At 35.5% G+C, this 18,278-nt stretch overlaps 2 protein-coding genes across 6 annotated transcripts in view; both read right to left on the reverse strand.

Moving 5' to 3' along the window:
- HOXA3 (homeobox A3) overlaps nt 1-18,278 on the reverse strand; it is a 45,984-nt gene that overhangs the window by 7,058 nt on the left and 20,648 nt on the right. The window contains exon 2 of one of the 5 annotated variants that reach the window (XM_029589163.1): nt 14,137-14,310. The exons of 2 other annotated variants lie outside the window; for them this stretch is intronic. The gene's annotated coding sequence lies outside the window, so the exon portion shown is untranslated. Of the gene's footprint in view, nt 1-1,372; nt 2,103-5,359; nt 5,546-14,136; nt 14,311-18,278 lie in introns of those variants that run through there. 2 more of the 5 variants (XM_029589166.1, XM_029589164.1) reach the window with 2 other exon arrangements.
- On the reverse strand, nt 15,780-17,832 carry HOXA4 (homeobox A4). Its single transcript, XM_029589170.1, has 2 exons — nt 17,252-17,832; nt 15,780-16,816 (listed from the first exon to the last, which is right to left on the reverse strand). The coding sequence occupies exons 1-2, from the start codon at nt 17,793-17,795 to the stop codon at nt 16,488-16,490; spliced, it is 873 nt and encodes a 290-aa protein (XP_029445030.1). The 5' UTR covers nt 17,796-17,832; the 3' UTR covers nt 15,780-16,487.

An 18,278-nucleotide genomic window follows, 5' to 3' on the forward strand; every position in this document is an offset into this window, starting at 1 on the left:
TAAAGGTCAAGAAATCTCTTTTGTTAACCTATATTTCTGTATATCTAAGTGGGCTAAAAGGGAGACAGTCACACAACATACATCCCCATCGTTTTACCTATGGTTAAGATTACACGGCTGCGCAATATAGCAGTGTAGCTCTTTGTTATGTTTCAAAAGTATACATATAGTAATACAGGTCTAATCATGGGAAGCAGATGTACAACAGTCTTTTGTGTTTTCATCAAATCGAAAACAATGTGATCAGCATAGCAAAGCCATACGCAATTAAGTGTCCAGTTCCATAATTAAAAACCATAGCATCCTATACAATGAATAAATCTGAGGGTATAAGAGGCCCAGGAGTATTCATGCAACTTCATCTATTGAAATAGATAGATAGAACATTTGTAAAAATACAAAGCAATTACAATTAAATTCATGTTTTGTGCACTTGATTTTTAAAATGAATAATTACTATGTGTAGTGGTATCAACCGAAAACGCTTAGTCAGACACCTCAGGCCACATTTAATTGAATGATTTGGTAAATAGGTTATACTTTCAAGACTTTCAAACTCTCACTAGCAACTATAGTACCATAAGCACTTGAAGAGTCGGATCTTAACAAAATATGTGCACTTGTACTAAAATAATTCTAGGAAATTTAGCAAGCGTAAAAATGTAAATCTAGCAATTTCTCCAAATTTTGGAAGCTTATGTCGTACAGCGTATTTAGTATACTAAATGATGTTTCCATAAGACAACATAAAGGATGAGGTAAATATCAAGAAAGGGAAACAGCTACACTTCAAAAGTTTAATCGTAGGTAAATGTCGAGCAAAAGTTTTGAAACCCAAATGAGTCGTAAGGGACTTGGCTGTTTTCCTTGCGTGGTGCTTTCTTACAGGCAAGTGTCAAAGGCTGATGCAATACGAGTTATCACACCACCTACTCTCTCCATTTGTTATATCAAAGACATTTTTTGCATTCACCTTAGCGCCGGGAGCAATGAAAGAGGTGTAGATTGCTGCAACAGCACTTTGGAAGACAAAGTTCCAGACATTTACCAAAGACATGTCAGTTTCATTTACGAAAGCTGGGGCATTGTTTCTGAATCGTCTTTCGTATGCCTGGTAACATTCAGATTAAGCCGGCCACGAAACAGAGAAAAACAGGTAATTTCCTCAAGATTTCATGAAATGTAAAGACACAACTTTGTCGAAGAGGGGCGAAAACAGCCTAAACTCGAAATCTAAAGCTTTCAGCCACTGACTGAAAGGAAGCTGGAGCTTGTGAACTCTTCTTGAACCGAGATTTAAGTCTGCGGTCATAAATCACTGGGACGTAAACTCCACCATTCAGGAGTGTGAGCGGATTTCTGGCCTGCTTACCTTTACTTCTGACGACTGAGGCGGAACACAGCACACTGTCCTCGCATTCGGCGATACAATCGATAGAGCTCCGAGATCCTCCCTAAAAACACTTCTACATCTGGTGGAGGACCCGGAACTTCTCCTACTGTACTGTACTGTCTGTGCATCAGCCTGAAGCACCGAGCAGAAAGTAAAGCCAAGATGGGAGCAGCGCACTGCTCCGAGAGAGCTGAAGGAAAAAAAAATGTCTGACTCAACTTGGACAACCCCTAGGGTTACTCATGGGCGACCTGGTCACCGAGATAAGATATATCAACTCACAGGGCTTTCCTAGTGTAATGCTTCCGAAACAAGGGTATGTTTCTTATGAATATTACACGCTAAAATCCTGCTTCCAAATCAGAGTCTCCCCCGCCCTCCCCTTCCCCCCCCCCCCTGATTTGGAAGTCTGGGGAGTGGGGAGGGTGCGGAGTGAAGGGGAGGGAGTGGGGGTGCCAGTTCTCCCAGAACCCAAGCGTCACTAAAGTCCAGGAAAATTATGCTAATGAAGACAAACGGATCTCACAAAGGGTTAGTCTTGCTAGTCTTTTCGTTTTAAATGAGTTGTCTTCCAACTGAATATGCAAGTTGAGACACCCTAAGAAAATGCCAAAAAGATAGGGTTAAAGATGCTTATGAAGCAACCTCGGTACTGTACTCTTTGTTCTTCTTTGGTAGAAACATATATAATATGAACCCTCTCTTCGGCACTTCTTTAATTTTCGTATGACCAGGAAAATAAACTAACCAAAAAAAAAAAAAAACCCGCAAGGAATACTTAGGTCTATCCAGCTATTTCAGGACAGAACTTAAAAAAAATTCATTCTCCCCTCCAACCATGTAAAACCTAAAGCCAGTAATAGAAACAGTCACAAACAATTGCTCATGCTCATATTTACAACCAAACTGAATAATAAAATGAATAATAATACCTAAATCCTAATCCACCCCGAGTAGTTGAAGGAAATTTCTAATACAGTTAAAGGAGAGATTACAAATTATTACAAGACGTAGACTGGTATTATTTGTGTAATTATGGTGTTAAAAATAGGAGTGATCCTTATCCAGATGAGAGAGGGAATAGTGTCACCTTTAAACAAAAACAAGGGAAAACCCAGAAATAATAATAATAAAAAAGACCACTATGGCCTCCTATGCATACCAATGTTGTTGGGGTTTTTTTTTTTTTTTTTTTTTTGTCATTTATGGCTCGGCAAGATTTATGACTTCATGCAGCAAAGCTGTAAACAGAGCACTAAAACAGAAAACACTTGCTTCCTATGCCATATTGCGATGGCACAACATGAAAGGAGAAGCTAGGCAGCGTAGGAGGGAAGAAGGGGCAAAAATTCACGCGTATGCATTTTTTTTTTCAAACAAACCCTTGAATGTTGCATTTCAGGAAAAGCTGCTGTGGTGAATAATCAACCCCACCACTTTTCTTTTTAAACTGCTGAATCGTCTTCTAACTCAAAGACCAGGAGGAAGGAAAATTAAGCTTAGGAACTGATAGGGACAGCAAACCTGCTATGATCGTCTCTTTCTTTTGTCCACTTCTTTAAAATTTATCGGACTATTAAAATTGTGTTCTTGGAAGATTAGTAAACTTCATACTGGGTTTTTTGTTTGTTTGTTTTTTTTAATGAATTCTGACTTAGAAAACTAAAATTTCTTTATTGTGAATTAATACTGTTTTTTTTCTTTCTGTGATACTATGGCATAGGCCAGCACCTTGAGATTCAATTCGATTTTATATGAATATAATATAATATAGTTTATGTTCCTAAAGATGTATTTACATTACAAATATTTTAACGGTTTGTTACTATTGCAATTAGCATGCACACATGTATATTTAGTACATGTAGATATGTACATAGCCATGTGTATATACATAGTGTATAGAAACGTTTATTTTAAACAATTTTCAATTGTTTTCAATGGGGTTCTAGGTTTACTGGTTGTTGTTGTTTTTTTTTAATTTTCGATGGAATAAATTGATCAGATTGTTGAAAGATGTAATGGCAATATTCCCTTATGTGAAACGTAGTAAGTCTTAATTAAAATCATAGAATGTACATTTGATTTTGCAAGATATTTTGAACGAACATGTTCTATCAAAAATCTGTACTATATACCTACAAAAAGCTGCTAATGGTTAAATAAAGAGAACAATGAAAGAACACTGGAATTAAAATTGGATATAAGAAAATATAAGTACAAACATAAGATAGTTTTGTGATCAAAGACATTTGAGTGCGGATAAGATCAAACTGAACAAAATTCTAGGTCTAATTTCGACTAGTTACTTAATAAACAACTGCTGAAGCACCATTACAATTTATGCTTTCAAACCATATAAAAGTACAAAGTCTGTTTTATTTATGTTGATACAGGGTGGGTATTTACAAAAACATTAAACCGCTAATAAAATAATCTGGTACCTACGCTTGATTTTCCACGCTCCACAATGAAACTTTATTATTTATGAGTGCTTTAACTGGGTCAGAATGCACAAAACTGAGTCATAAATCACGGAAAATGCTGACAAGTAATTGAGCTGCAATTAAAACCTGAGTTTTAAATTTTCCAAGACGGTTTTTAATCAGCTAAAAAGTACACCAGTAATACGATATCATTAATTGGAAATGATATAACTTAACTTTTAGCGATAGAAATAGATATTGAATTTACTAAAGAAAACCTTGTTTCTTTTTTTGTCTCAAAAACTATTTTTAGAAACCTATTGTGCTGCACTTTTCCAAAATATGATGATATCTGTCAACGAAAGCGTTACCTATTTTCACTGAACAAATATTCAGGATAGCACAGTCTATAAACATCATTTACCCGGGGATTAAAACCGCAAACATTCTATCTAAAATTAAAGCCTTTCAAATACCCAATAAAAGGATATGCATCGGTAATATTACATTATTTTATAGGTTTCATTCGGACATGCACATAATTATGCTTAGATATTAATACATTTAGCAGAGGGAGTGTAAATAACTATCCAGTAATGTGGGGCAACATTTAAAGCGTTTCGTTCAGCAGCTTTAGCCAGCCGGGGTGGCTGCCCCAACTCACTAGATACATAAATCAAATCTCCACACTCTGACCTTTCCCAAAGCTGAACCCACTGATGGATGCAATTGTGTATAACATTTGGACCTTTGTATAACACAAGGCATTCTCTCTTTTTCTGCTATTTAATATGCGTTTTTATTCGCAAACTAGCAGGATAAAAACGGGTTTTATGAAGAGGAGTTAGATATACCTTTCTTCCAATCTGACCTGAAAGAGTTTTGAGCCCGAAATAGATGCGTTCTCTCCTTCGTTTGGACTTAACTTTGAGATTGTAAGGATTTTCAGGCTAGCGTTTAGAAATATACAAAATTAATGGTCATATAAAATAATTTGTTTCCAGTTTGTTTAATTCGCCAATAACATAAACAAAACAAAATCTCCATTATTGTCTTTGTTAATTCAGTATTTGAGACTCTTTGTCCTAATTTAGGCATGCAGTATGCAAAACGATAAATGAAGGTCTATTTAACTACAACAAGAAAAATGGAAGGAACATGGCAGAACTGTGGATTTTAGCTTTTCAATATCTATTGCTCATATTCAGTAATAAATCACATCTGGTTTTACATTTCTCTGAAGTATGAAATACGTTTTTAACACGCAAGCTTTGTTTTTCATTCCATTCCAAAAACATGTACAATAATGATGAAGCACGTATTGAAAGTTAACAATGAAATACAGACAAAGCTTTAATGCCAAACATGGAAAAAGCACTAATCTATTTGTTACTGGAGCAACTCAATATTTTCTTCAGTAAACTAAGAAACAAAGGGGAAACCAAGCTTGATTTCGATACACACACCCTTAAGCCTTTCTACTGACCTTTGCCTTGAACAGCAATAACTCACCACATTAATGAACAATCAACGGATATACCTTAAAATAAAGTCCATCCTTTTAACGAAGCATTTCGTCCCATCAGCTTGCAAGAAATCTTTCCATAAGGACTAAATAATGCAACCGAAATGGAAAGCTCTTACAGGGAGGGGGAAGGGGTAGTGGTGGTGGAAAGAAAAGCTCTTGTTCTCAACAGAAACTGGAAAAGCGTAATCACAGCCGAAGCCAGCCTGGCTCTTCGCTCCAAATGCCACAATAATGCGCTGTATTATGTGCTCACGTGGTCATACGTCAACTTAAATCCTTTTATTTGAAATAGGGAATCAGTGAAGGAACTCTTCCTAGCGAAGAACTCTACCTTTAAAGCGTTTAAAAGGAAATAAGGAGATGTGGCTGATATTTTTTCATTTATACTTCATTGCACATTTTTGTAATTTGAGGTAAGATCGATAATTTTCATATTACCTAATTTCACCAACTCTTCTAGTGATTCCCCCCAAATTTTTTTTTAATTAAAACATGACTAACTGTCATGTGGATTACTATTCAATAATAAATCAATCCTAGATACCATGATTTAGATTTAAAAAAAAAAAATCTTAACTGGTTTGATTAGCAACCTTCCCTACAGATGCTTCCTTATATCGCTATTGTATGAACCATGCTCAACACCCACACATAACATCAGTACAACTGAGAAAACTAAAAAGGCCTATAATTACCAGACAAAGGCAAAGCAGTCTCTTCTAAGTATAGCTGATGTTTGTCCTTGTGAAGAATGTGCCTGACTCCAATGTGGTGGATCTGAATTTTGCATAGTCTTTAGGGACCCTTTTGGTAAAACCTGCGCTTACGCATTTCCTATATAGCTATTTGAGATTTGAGTGATGCTCAAAATTATAGGTTTGTGTTAACGAAAGCATGATTCAGGATAACCTACTACTACTACTACTACTACTACTACTACTGCTACTACTACTACTACTACTACTACTACTATGACTACGACTGCTGCTGCTACTTTTCATTTCTAAAGTCCTACTAGACCTACACAGATAAACCCGTCTCTTCCATGTTAATCTATTGGAAGATATATCCAACATAAACTAGTATTTTATTCTCTTCTCCTTGAAAAAAAAAAAATATATATATATATATATATATATATAATGTTTTTTTTCAACATTGTAAACATTTTGACTCAGTTACTACAGGAAACAATGAATAGTATGAGTACTTATTACCAAGGAAGAATAATATGTTGATGCACTTAAAGGTGTTGCATTTTCAGATAGGTGCTTTCCAAAAGGGCCTCTGCTTTTTATTTTGTATTTAATACCTCACATGCTTATTTTGTTTTCTAGAGTGACGATTTGATACATGCTTGTTCATTATTAAAGATTGCAATGAAATGACTTAAATAATCTTTCCTGCCTTTGCCTGTTCCTTTCCTAGTGTTACCTCACTTTCCTACGTCTTCTATTTCCTAGATGTAGCATTTTTTACAGTTTTCCCTGTTCAATTAGCAGTCTAACATCTAACACCCATAGAGAAAAATACTTTCTAATTTTATAAACTTCTATACTAAAGTATTGATATTTCAGTTCAGTTGACAGTGTATATTTAAAACTGACTTTGATAACATCAAGTTTCTTAAACAGAGACAAGATTTACACACTTTCAAATTGGGGCAGAGTTTAAGATTACATTTTATCACAGGGAAAGGTTTTAAGGTACTTAAAAACCAGTAAGGTCTTCACGAGTTAAGGTGAACACAAAGCTTGCAAAACATTTGTGCTATTAGGCATTAAGGCTGCCTCATATATTTATATTATTCTGAGCTTTCACCAACAGTGAGAGCGACTGCCATAGAGGGGATAATGAACATTTTAAACAAAATGCCTTTGGAGTCTTCCAAAAGAAGCTGAAACAAGAAGTTGTTCGCAACAATGCAACTGAAAATTAATGGATAATGGAGCAGATGTTGAAAAAGCACAGCACGTATACTCGTTGTGATAAACAATTATCTACTACTTTGCATGGAAGGCTGGAAATGGCTTTAGAACTTTCAGTCCTGAGGAAACAGACTTACAAAAGCAATAAATCACCATCATAAGTCGGGGATATATCTTCTCGACTAAATGCCCTAACTACACGCTGTTAGCGCTGACTTCAAAAGCCCGTTTCTACTTTCTATCAACATCTTCATCCTACTACTAATAAAATTATTTTAATAACATACATCATAGATCAGAAAACTAAATGAGCAAGCAAACTTCTCAAGCTACGAAGTGAACTTTGGAGGACCACAAGAGAAGATTTTGTTTTCCAGGATAGCCAAGAACTGAGCAAAACAAAAGTAGCAAAATTAATCTTGATTTTCATTAGTTCTGCAGTTCATTTCCTCAGGACAAGGATTTTCCAAGAATTCTCAAAAAACGGACAAGCAAATACCAGATGTGTTATTTGCTTCTTGTTCCTTATTCATGAAGGATCAAGCACATTTTACTACCCGGGAACAATGAATTAGTATCCTGGAACTGAAACTGAAAGCCACTTTTGCTGCTATCCTCACATTTTAAGCTCTTTCCACAGGAGTCCATGAGCGATTTTATTTTATTAAATGACATTATCTATTGTACGTTGCTAACCAAGGAATTACTTTGTGACTATGTAAACAGAATTGTCATGAGTTTTAATATTTTAGCTAAACATAACCTTTTCCTTTATACCTTTTTTAACTGGTGCAAGATAAAATAGAGTTATTTTTGCTTTTCCTCCTATTTCATGTTCGTGGCACTAGTTGAGGGGTAAGCATACCAAGGGAAACATTTGTTACTGATTTGCATTTCCTGTTAGAATGAGTACAATCCAATTAGTTTTGTCTGCAAATTATATATAAAAACAAAACAAAGTTTATTAAACTTTTTTGATTAATACAAGAATGGTACTAAAACAGTAAAGGTAGTATTGTTGAAATTTTTTACCTAATCGAAAATTCTACTTAATGTTAGAGCTGAGTGCTAATTAAAACTAGAATAGACCTGGACGTTAACTTTGGTAAAGGTCTCCAAAGTTTAGGACAAAATACTATTGGAAATATAGAACTGAAACAGTCTGGTATTTCTTGCTGATATTTTGGAAATAATTTTATTTCTCACAGCTTATCTCTGAAATGCTTGTAGCAAACAAAGAAAATATTTCGTTTTCAATGTCTTTGTGTGAATGAGTTCGTCAGGGCACTGGAGTAAACAACGAGCCAGGAAAAGACTAATCTGTAACTGCCTTTACAAGATATAAACAATAATGATTATCCTTCTCCATTTAAAACTAAGAACTTGTAACAAAAACCTGAACAAATTTAGTATGCCCTCCTCTGGAAATACGTCTTTTATTATAGTGATTATTTCACGTTTATTGTGACACATAAGCATTCTATTAATTTTGGTTTCAAAATAACAGGCATGCAAAAGTATACAGACCAAAGAGCTCATAATACTGTTATCATTTTTATTATACCTAATGTCTAGAAATGTGAGAGATTTAGTACTTAACACCAAATGGAGAGACTAATTTCTGAGTTTTCTTCACAGCAACATTTTTAAATAAAGATAGATAGATGGGCACCTTAAGATCAAATACTCATACATCTTTCGTTTTTACAGCGGAATCAGTTTATCTTTGTGTGTTTACACCTATAGAAATCAAGTTGACAGCCAAGAAAAATACCATACCGGGTGAACATCTGAACAAGCTCTCTAAAATGTCAACGATTGAATCAATTCAATTTAGCAATAAACCAAGTCGAAATCGTTGCAAAAATAATAAAAGCCAGGTATATTTTAAAACTGAAAGCCTTCCAAAACAAATCCTTACGCTTTTATGTGGAAGTCCATATTTTTCGCACAATGAGAAATCTGAACCAATAAGAATCTGTTCCTATCATCCTTTGTTCTTCAAAATGCTATGTCTTCTTCCCATTGCAAATGCCTGCATAACTTCAATCATTAGTGGGTTAAGCCTGTCGAGACCCATGCATTTACTGACACAGATGAATACTTGTAGTTCAACAAATTCTACCTCAGTTAAACATTATCAAAACAAAGCCCTTTTTATTAGTTTGCTTTCCTACTGGTAAGCACACATAGCATGATGATTAGATTAAAAAATCAGTTTATGAGTATATATGTCTTGAGCGATATCAGTGGATGTAGTAGATTTGAAAATTTCAGTCCTGTGCATTACAATGTTTTCTGCTTTCTATAAATCTATAAATTACCTCTTTCCTGTGATTGAGATATACTACCCCACCCCAATATATATATATATATATATATATATATATATATATATATATATATATATATATATATATATATAAAAGGGGGGGGAGAAAACAATGTTTACAATACTTGGGTTTACATTCCTTCAAAACTGAATAGTGAAATGAATGGGGGAGGGGAAGATACCTATTCAGGCATACTCAAACATAAATACATGATCAGTCCAAACTCCCAGAAACACACATGTACATAATCCTTTAAGGGAGCGGATGTACTAAATATAGTACATTACACTATATTTTTGTTTTATGATGAATCTCTCTACATGATTTAAAGTGCATTTATTATTTGTGAAAATGGTGTTTTTGTGTTCTTACAGAGCACTACCCATAACAGCAAACTCTAGGAGTCCACTATTTATGACATTTAAACTCAAAACCTTAATAATATGTATTTCTGCTAAATACAAATAAAACTGGAATTCTTCTTATGTGCATAGCTGTGAAAGTTGGGTTTATTTTTCTCTGTTTCAGATGTTTATGTCTTCTGCTTTTTATCAAAGAAACATCTTTGAGAGATTAAAAGAGTGGATTGTATTTCACATACATGTAATGTTATTTTTCAGCAGTAGTCTGTTAATAAAACAAACAAATGCTGGGAAAGGCTGTGAATTATTTTATTTTACGTGTATGTGTTGTATCTGTTACAATAATTGTTCATTTTATATTACTTTCTATTGCACTGATTGTTCATTTACTTTTTTAAGCAATAAAAGTGCATTCAAATGTTAATGGTTTAATAATGAGATTGTTTAAAGAAAGCTCTTGGTTAAGGTTGAAAAAGATGCATATTATTTTAGGGATTCTTCTAAGACTGCAGTATTATTACCAGACTACCTATCAATATTTTTACATTTATGCAACAAACCTTCTTAATCCATGCTTGCTAAACTTTTTAATATCTTTCTACAAGGAGTCATGCTGAGAGCTAGAATTTAAAATAAAGGTTCCTTGAACAAGAAAGGTAAATTGTTGTCATACATACATTCTTCACCTTATCTGAGATATTCTGCCATTATCTGTACTACAACTATCTGTATAGTTCTGCAAGAATCTGAAATATCACATTCATGATAGAGAGATAATTAACACTTAATTTGTGATCGAGATCCTTTCAACATATAATGATAAGATTCAGTTTCTCCTTGCTTCAACCTTTATCTTCTTATAATATGAGCCTTGTATGCATTATTTTTTTTTAATTCTTTTTTGGGGGGACTATGTAAAAATAATTAAGGTAGCCATAACTATACTGAACTTCTTCCTGAAATATTTGTTAAGTAGCAATAAACTACTTTTCAGACACCTTGTCATATATTTTTTTATTTTCTTGATATCCCTAACTTGCTGCACTTTAACTTCATACATAAATCGTTCAGACTAATGAGTCAGAGAGAAATTTGCCCAGGACTTTTTCTTTCAAATGGTTACTGCCTCTCCAGTGCTTCTTTGGCCCTGCTCTTGATTTATTGATGCCAGGAAAATTGAACAAAGCAGTACTCCTGCACTGTGGTGTCCAAGCTTCCACAGTGTGTGAATTAGAATGTTATCACATGTGTTTGCATTGGTTATACTAAATAACCAAAAACTAGAATGTTACCATATAGCATCTTAAACAAAATATTTCACATTTTAAAAAATATTAAATTTACTCAGTAACACCATTAAAAGAAAAAGCAACAAGGAAACACAAATAAGACAAAGACACTGGAAATGCACTGTTCATACTTACCAATATGGACCCTGTTCTCTTTCCTAGGAAGTTTAAAATTGTTTATGAATTGGCTGGGATCGTTTTGTTTTGTTTCTGCTTTTACTACTACTACTACTATTACTATTATTATTATTATTATTATTATTATTATTATTATTATTAAAAGGGGAATTTGGGTTTCAATGTGAAGGAATCATGCCTAGTGCTATCTGAAGACCATAGATCCATTCCTGACTATCTGCATTAATTATTTAATGAGTCATGTGACTTTAAGCTTTGCAATTGCAATCTTAACCCAAGAGGCAGCACATTTACTGCAGATGCTGGTTAGTGTAGTGGATATTCTTTTGCTCAGTTAGTTATAGCAATTTTTGTTGCTTCTGATAATAATGTAACTTTCATAAATAGTTAAGCATTAAAAATATGTAAACTTGGCATGTAAATACTGGATATTGTGAACATCTTCTAGAGCAGCATTTAAGACTATTTTTTATTCTAAGAAGTAAATTATATTAACATTGTTTTATTGTAGTTCATTTTATCTAATATTGTTAGTAAACAAATTGCAACACTGTTTTGAGTACCTATAATGAACGAAATGGACAAAGAATATTTCTCCATTAATCTCTCTCTCTGTTTCTCTCTCTCTCTCTCTCTTGCTCTTGCTCTCTCACTCAACAATCATGGTTTCACTGTATAACTCAAAATTTCTTATTTGTTTTTGTTGTGTGCCTTGTCTATCCATCTTGACTAGATTGTAAGCTCCAAGGGGTAGGACTGTCCATTCTGTGTCTGTAAAGTGCTGTGCATATCCGTTAGGTGCTATAGAAATGATGACGACGACGATGATGATATAATATATAGTAGTCCATACAGGACATCTACTGGCTATTTCAAATGCTATGAATGTAATACCAACAATAGCAATTTAGTTTTCTTTAGACATTTCATCCTCTGTCCCACAATATGCTTTATTGCTTTTGAAACATAGAATCGCCATTATAAAGTGGATGATCTGGAAGCACTTTTTCAGTGCTCAGATTGCAAAAGAATTAAAAAAAAAAAACCGAAGGAAAAGGTAATAGCATTATTTATATAATAACAGGAATAATAAAAGAGAAAATAATGTGGTATCCGTAATTAAAGATGACAAGTTTATGCAAGATGTAAGTACTTTAAAATTGGACACAGCAGTTCATACTGCTCCCATTAAAACAATTAATTGATATTCCTCAATAAGTGTTAAAATTTATATTTCTGGCAAGGTGAGCCTTGTTATGCCTCACAATATAACTATAGTTGGCATTTCTTTGTATCCAGCAGAGGAATCTGAAGAAAAATAATAATGCAAGAAGTGAAATTGAAATTCTGAGATTTGGATACCATTAAGAACTCAAAGAATCCAATATCTTTTTTTTTTTTTTTTTTTTTTTAAGAATCATTTAGGCATGTTCCTGACTCAGGAAACTTTTCTCCAACAGTGACAGAATGGGAGAAAAGCCTTAGTAAATCAAGCTCCTAAAGGTTAATTTTTTATGATGTTCTGTAAAGTAGTATCCAATCTTGTCTGTATTTCTTCTGAAAGTCTAACATGAAAAATATAGGTTTAAACATTGAAGAACAGATAGGATTATAGTTTGAAATTAGTTTGGGAATATAAAACAAGAAATAAGAAGCTAAACCAAACAAAATAGGCATCTTAAACTCCTCCTTCCACATACGATTGAAAAATAATAAGTTCTATCCGTCTGTACTAAAATAAAACCTAAACTGATTTAAGTATGGGGAAACTTTCATACATGCAACTATTATAATACTAAATGGTGTACAAAGTTTGTCACAGTAAGACTGTTCCTGAAAATATCTAGCAATTTCACACGAAATTAGAATACTGATAGATCCTGAGATAACCCTTTTATCGAGGATAGGACATTTTAAATCCTGGTTCATACTGTGCCATATAAGAACAAGGTTCAAGGCCTTATTTTCACAGACAAAGCCTGAAGTAGTGTGGTTGCCCTCTTAGTCCATTTGGATCAGAGAAATAAAGGTGAAGAAATTGTAGGTGATATATTTTTATTGAACTAAAAAATTATTTATTTATTTATTTATTTAACATATTTGGGGCCTGCATCATCATCATTTGGAATAGAAGCCCTAAGTTGTTTTTTTTTTGTGTTTTTTTTGTACCATAGACACAAAATGGTGAAAACACTTTCCTGCATCTGGCCCAAAGTGACTAACTTTTGAGAGCTATGCTCCCTTAATCAGATCAATGTAAAACTGAAGGGGTACAGCTTTCCAAAGCTAGTCACAAAGGTAGAAGGTTAATGCAATAAAAAAAGGTGTCACCTACAGCACATTTGTTGACCTTTATTTCTAACTTAATGAAAGATAAAATCTGTCTTAAGCAGAACCTGCAAATTCCATCATATCTTCCTTTCTTGAATGTACCCCGTAAATGAATGCAGCAGAGGTACAACTGCAGGATTGTAGAAAACACTATCCTTAAAGGTCAAGGGTTTGAGGGTCAGTCTGCATCACTAGAAAAAGCAATTAATGGGATAGAAAATGTGTCCTCCCGATGAACTCTTCTGGTTGCCTGGCAAAGGACAAACAATGTACGATTTTAAACAAAAGATGTACCAACTTATGAAACGTTCTGATTTCTGGGTTTTTCGATCGCCAAGTGGATAGTGCAATATTAATTTCAACACTGAATTTAGTTAAAGATAAAAGGATAAATTATTAAATATTTACCTGGAATAGTGAAAATCCATTACATATTTTGCAATCTGGTATCGATTTTCGAGCAACAAACTGAATATTTTTAGCAGGCAGACAAAATGCTCTGTCTGTATACGTGGCCACATTTTTCCAAGAAAATCCTCTCCCTCTTCACAGAATTTTCCAAGAGAATGCCCTTCAGAACTGCTGTTGAATTACAAAGAAGTATTTATTGTATGAGGTGATTAATGATTGTCAGTAAAATTGCTATTTTCAGGTTGCTTTAAAATCGTTTTCCAATAGAATACAATCGTTGCCATTTACTTAAAAAAATGTGGCATGCTAAACACTCTGTATACAATGATTTATCTCTCAAAAACTTCTAATATGTACTGCTATATTTTGTTTAGAGTAAACAACTATCTAGCTCAGAGTAAACAAAAGGCTTGCAAGCTGTGTGAGAGTGTGTGTGTGTGTGTGTGTGTGTGTGTGTATTGGATCATTTTGTCACATATTTTTCTTTTAACTTACAATTGAACTAACCTGAATTTTTGTAAATACTTGAGCTTCTCCAGAAATCAAGTGAGTAGAAATTAGTTATGCTTCTGTGTTTATTAGTTAAGTAATTGAAACAGGTTACTGATTAGTAATTATGTTTATATCCATACAGCAATATGTAATTACATAGTGAGTATTTTAAAAGTCAAAATACTATTTCTTAATACACTAAATTATGAATCCAAGTTTCATAATGCCACCATAGTTAACACTAATACACTAAAATAAAGTGTACTCATTGAACGTTGATTGACGAGCAATATGCATTTGTGATAATGCGTTTGCTCTGTTTCACTGTGTTTTGTAAGCAAAAGACGAACAACATTATTATTAATACTCGGTTCAATTAGCAGTATTTAGTTGTAACTTAAGGCAATTTAGCTACTGTCTATTTATGCTTGCAGTTTTTCTTCAAATCCTTACTTTGTTCTCTATTATTAGTCAGTGCTACTTTCAGTGAAGAGGAATGTATAAATCCTTGCTATCTCATTTACTCATCCTTAGGTGTCCTACAATTTTTGAATCTGTTTCGGTTCATCTGTATAGCGATATCACACGTTCATGACTAGTAACATTTTTTAAATTAGCTTATGAGTTGATCGTGGCAGTTTCCTTTTATTGTATCTTTTATTTACACACCACTCAGAATAGCTTTTCTATATATATATTTAAAATATATTTTAACAGAACTTCTTTTTTGTAATCATAATATTCCATAACTCGTAGTGAATTGAAGTACAATGAAAATTAAATGAATAACCATTACTGAATCCAAGTTCCATAATGCCACCATATTTAATTTTGTACAGTCTCTTGCTATCTCTTGACCTTAAATGGAGTCTCGATTCTTGCTGTATTATTACATTGTAGGAGCAGTAACAGATGTGCCTAGAACTCTATCTGTCTATGGCCAACAGACATGTAAACATATCTGTACAATGAGACTGCTAAACATAAATAGCTTTTAACTTTGAAATGATTGTTGGGAGAAATCAATTAACCGAAGTACACGTCGCTATTGCTCACTTCATTTTGTGCAGACCCAGCTAAACAGCAGCTAAAACAATACTTTCTTCGGTTTCTGTGATAAACTCAATGATAAAGTTTAGGAAAATCGCTTGACTTATGTTTGAAACCTTTAATTGTACACAGAGTATCAGCCAGCATTTGGCACTGTACACAATACACCAGAATAAAACACAGACAGTACACAAATCTGAACGTCCTTGCCTCATCCTTTAATTGTTGCCATATATATTAAGAAACACTCTCTCAACTATATTTTAAATAAATGAACTTCCGAGGAGAAACGACGCTGTCACATCTACTTCAGTACTACACGTTGAACACATCCTGATACATCTAGCATTTTCTTTCGGAATGAAAATTAACAGGTTTTTTTTTATAATCCATTAATGAATATCTTGGAAAACATTTGGTTTCTTCTTCTACCGAAATACTTAAAGCACCCACAAACAGCCCACGGAATGGCTCAACAGAATCCAATGCCCCTGCACAATGTCCAGAAGGGCTTTCCGAACCATCATTTAATTTATTTTACATCTTTTATCAAAATAGTCTTTGTCAGATACATAAACTTCCATTCCTGTGTCTGTAATGATGAAAATACGGAATATTTGCATAAATAGAAAAAGCAGGGAGCCATATTAATCTGTGTCTAAATAGAGTAGGCAATGATATTTGTTTTGGGATTTTGTGTACACCCTTTATTGGGCACGTTACTTACTATTTACATAGTTTATTTGGTTCAAATAATCACAAAAGAATAGTTAGCTGAAAAAAAAATATATATAGCGAGGAAACAGTTATAGCGCTGAAGAGTTTCGTGCTGGTGACCCCTCTAGGTGTGGGGGGGCCTGTGACTGAACTTTAGATTGTTGGCTGGCAGTGGAGGGGTTGGCAGAGCGCATCTTTGTGTTAGGAAGTTTGTGGTCTTTCTTCCACTTCATTCTTCTGTTCTGAAACCATATCTTGACCTGCCGTTCAGAAAGGCAAAGTGTGTGCGCTATCTCAATGCGTCGACGTCTGGTAAGGTAACGGTTAAAATGAAACTCCTTCTCCAGCTCTAGGACTTGCTGTCTGGTGTAGGCAGTTCGAGACCTTTTGGGTTCTCCTCCACTGTAATTGGGACTGACTGAACACACACACACACACAAAAAGAAAGCAATTGAACATAATCATTATATAATAACTTGACATCATGGCTCAAACAAGATACAGAACAGCAAGAAAAAAAAAAGGTTTCACAGGCTCCTGACAATAGGAAACAACTGAGAGCAATAAAATATGGTGATGGACTTTTGGGTTAGAAAAGCTTCAAAGACACATGGGCCGGAGTCACTAGCAGGGCAATTCAATTTATTGCGGGGGTTATAATTACTGCCCTAACAGTTTGGCGTTCGTAAATCTCCGGAGGAAAGATCACACAGAGCACAGAGAAAGAACAGGAAAGGCAGACCAATTGCTCAGGTTCTGCCAGGCGACTACGCTTCAGCTTTCTCTCGGTTTCTCTTGCCCCCCTTCCTCTCACTGTTGTGTTTATTTTTACTGTCATGGGTGCAGAACTTACCGTTGTTCACGTGGATCTTCTTCATCCAGGGGTAGACCACGGGCTCTTTGCCTCTGAGCCCTGGGAGGCGGCTGTCAGTGAGGGTGCACTCGGCAGTCACTTGCAGGGCTTCGCAGGCCTGCGGCGGCAGAGGGGAAGGAGGAGGGAGAAGCTCCGGCTGCTGCTGCTGCTGGCGCTGCCGCGGCTGCCTGGGGCCGTGGTCCTGGAGCCCGGGCTCTGGCTGGCCGTGCCTCTCCGGGGGAGCCATGCCTGGCCCGAGGAGGGCTGCTCGGGGCTCGGCGGGCGGTTGTTGCTGCCGAGCATGGTGGTAGCCGCGGTAGGCGGCTGTGGGTGCGGGGTAGCCGGCTCGGCTGTTGCCCTCCGGCGGGCGCAGCGTCTCGGTGGTGGGAGGCTGGAAGTCGGGTTCCGCCCGCTGCCGCGGCAAGTAGTCGGTGCCGGCAGGCTGCAGGCTCTGCAGGTAGCAGCCGGTCGGCGGATACTCCTCACAGGGCGGAAATTTGGGCTCCATGTAGCTGGAGTTGATCAAAAACGAACTCATGGCCATTAATTTGTGAAGTCCCGTCCCCCCCCCACCCCCAAAAAAAAAAAAAACCAACAACAACAACTCTCAATTTACACCCAATAATAATTTTTCTCGTGTTTGTCGTTTTTCTGGTCTCTGCTGGTCCCTCCTCTGCCCTCACTTGTCAAGTGAGCAAAGTTAGCAGCCCGCGTGACCGGCCAGGCCAATCCCCTAGCCGCACCCGAGCCCCGGATAAGGAAATGGTAAGGTGATGAATGTTTTGGCAGCCAGCCGTGATAAAGACACACACACACACACACACACACACACACACACAACAGCTCTACCAGTACCAGCAATAGCAGTAAGCTTATTGCCCCTACCAAAACATACACACACAACATCATACCGGGGTAAAAACATGGAGAATGAGAGAGAGAGAGAGAGAGATTCAGCTGCGGTGAAGATAATTTTTGTAGGTTTTCTTAATCACATCCTGTCCTGATATATATTTCCCCAAGAAAT

This window comes from Rhinatrema bivittatum, chromosome 2 (genome assembly GCF_901001135.1).
Source record: "Rhinatrema bivittatum chromosome 2, aRhiBiv1.1, whole genome shotgun sequence".
Classification (NCBI taxonomy): domain Eukaryota; kingdom Metazoa; phylum Chordata; class Amphibia; order Gymnophiona; family Rhinatrematidae; genus Rhinatrema; species Rhinatrema bivittatum.

Excerpts from the sequence above, each read along its gene's own strand:
- HOXA4 (XM_029589170.1), bottom strand. The coding sequence starts at position 17,795 with ATGGCCATGAGTTCGTTTTTGATCAACTCCAGCTACATGGAGCCCAAA. Across the intron at positions 16,817-17,251 it reads GAAGATCCACGTGAACAACG|TCAGTCCCAATTACAGTGGA; the intron begins GTAAGTTCTGCA and ends GTGTGTGTTCAG.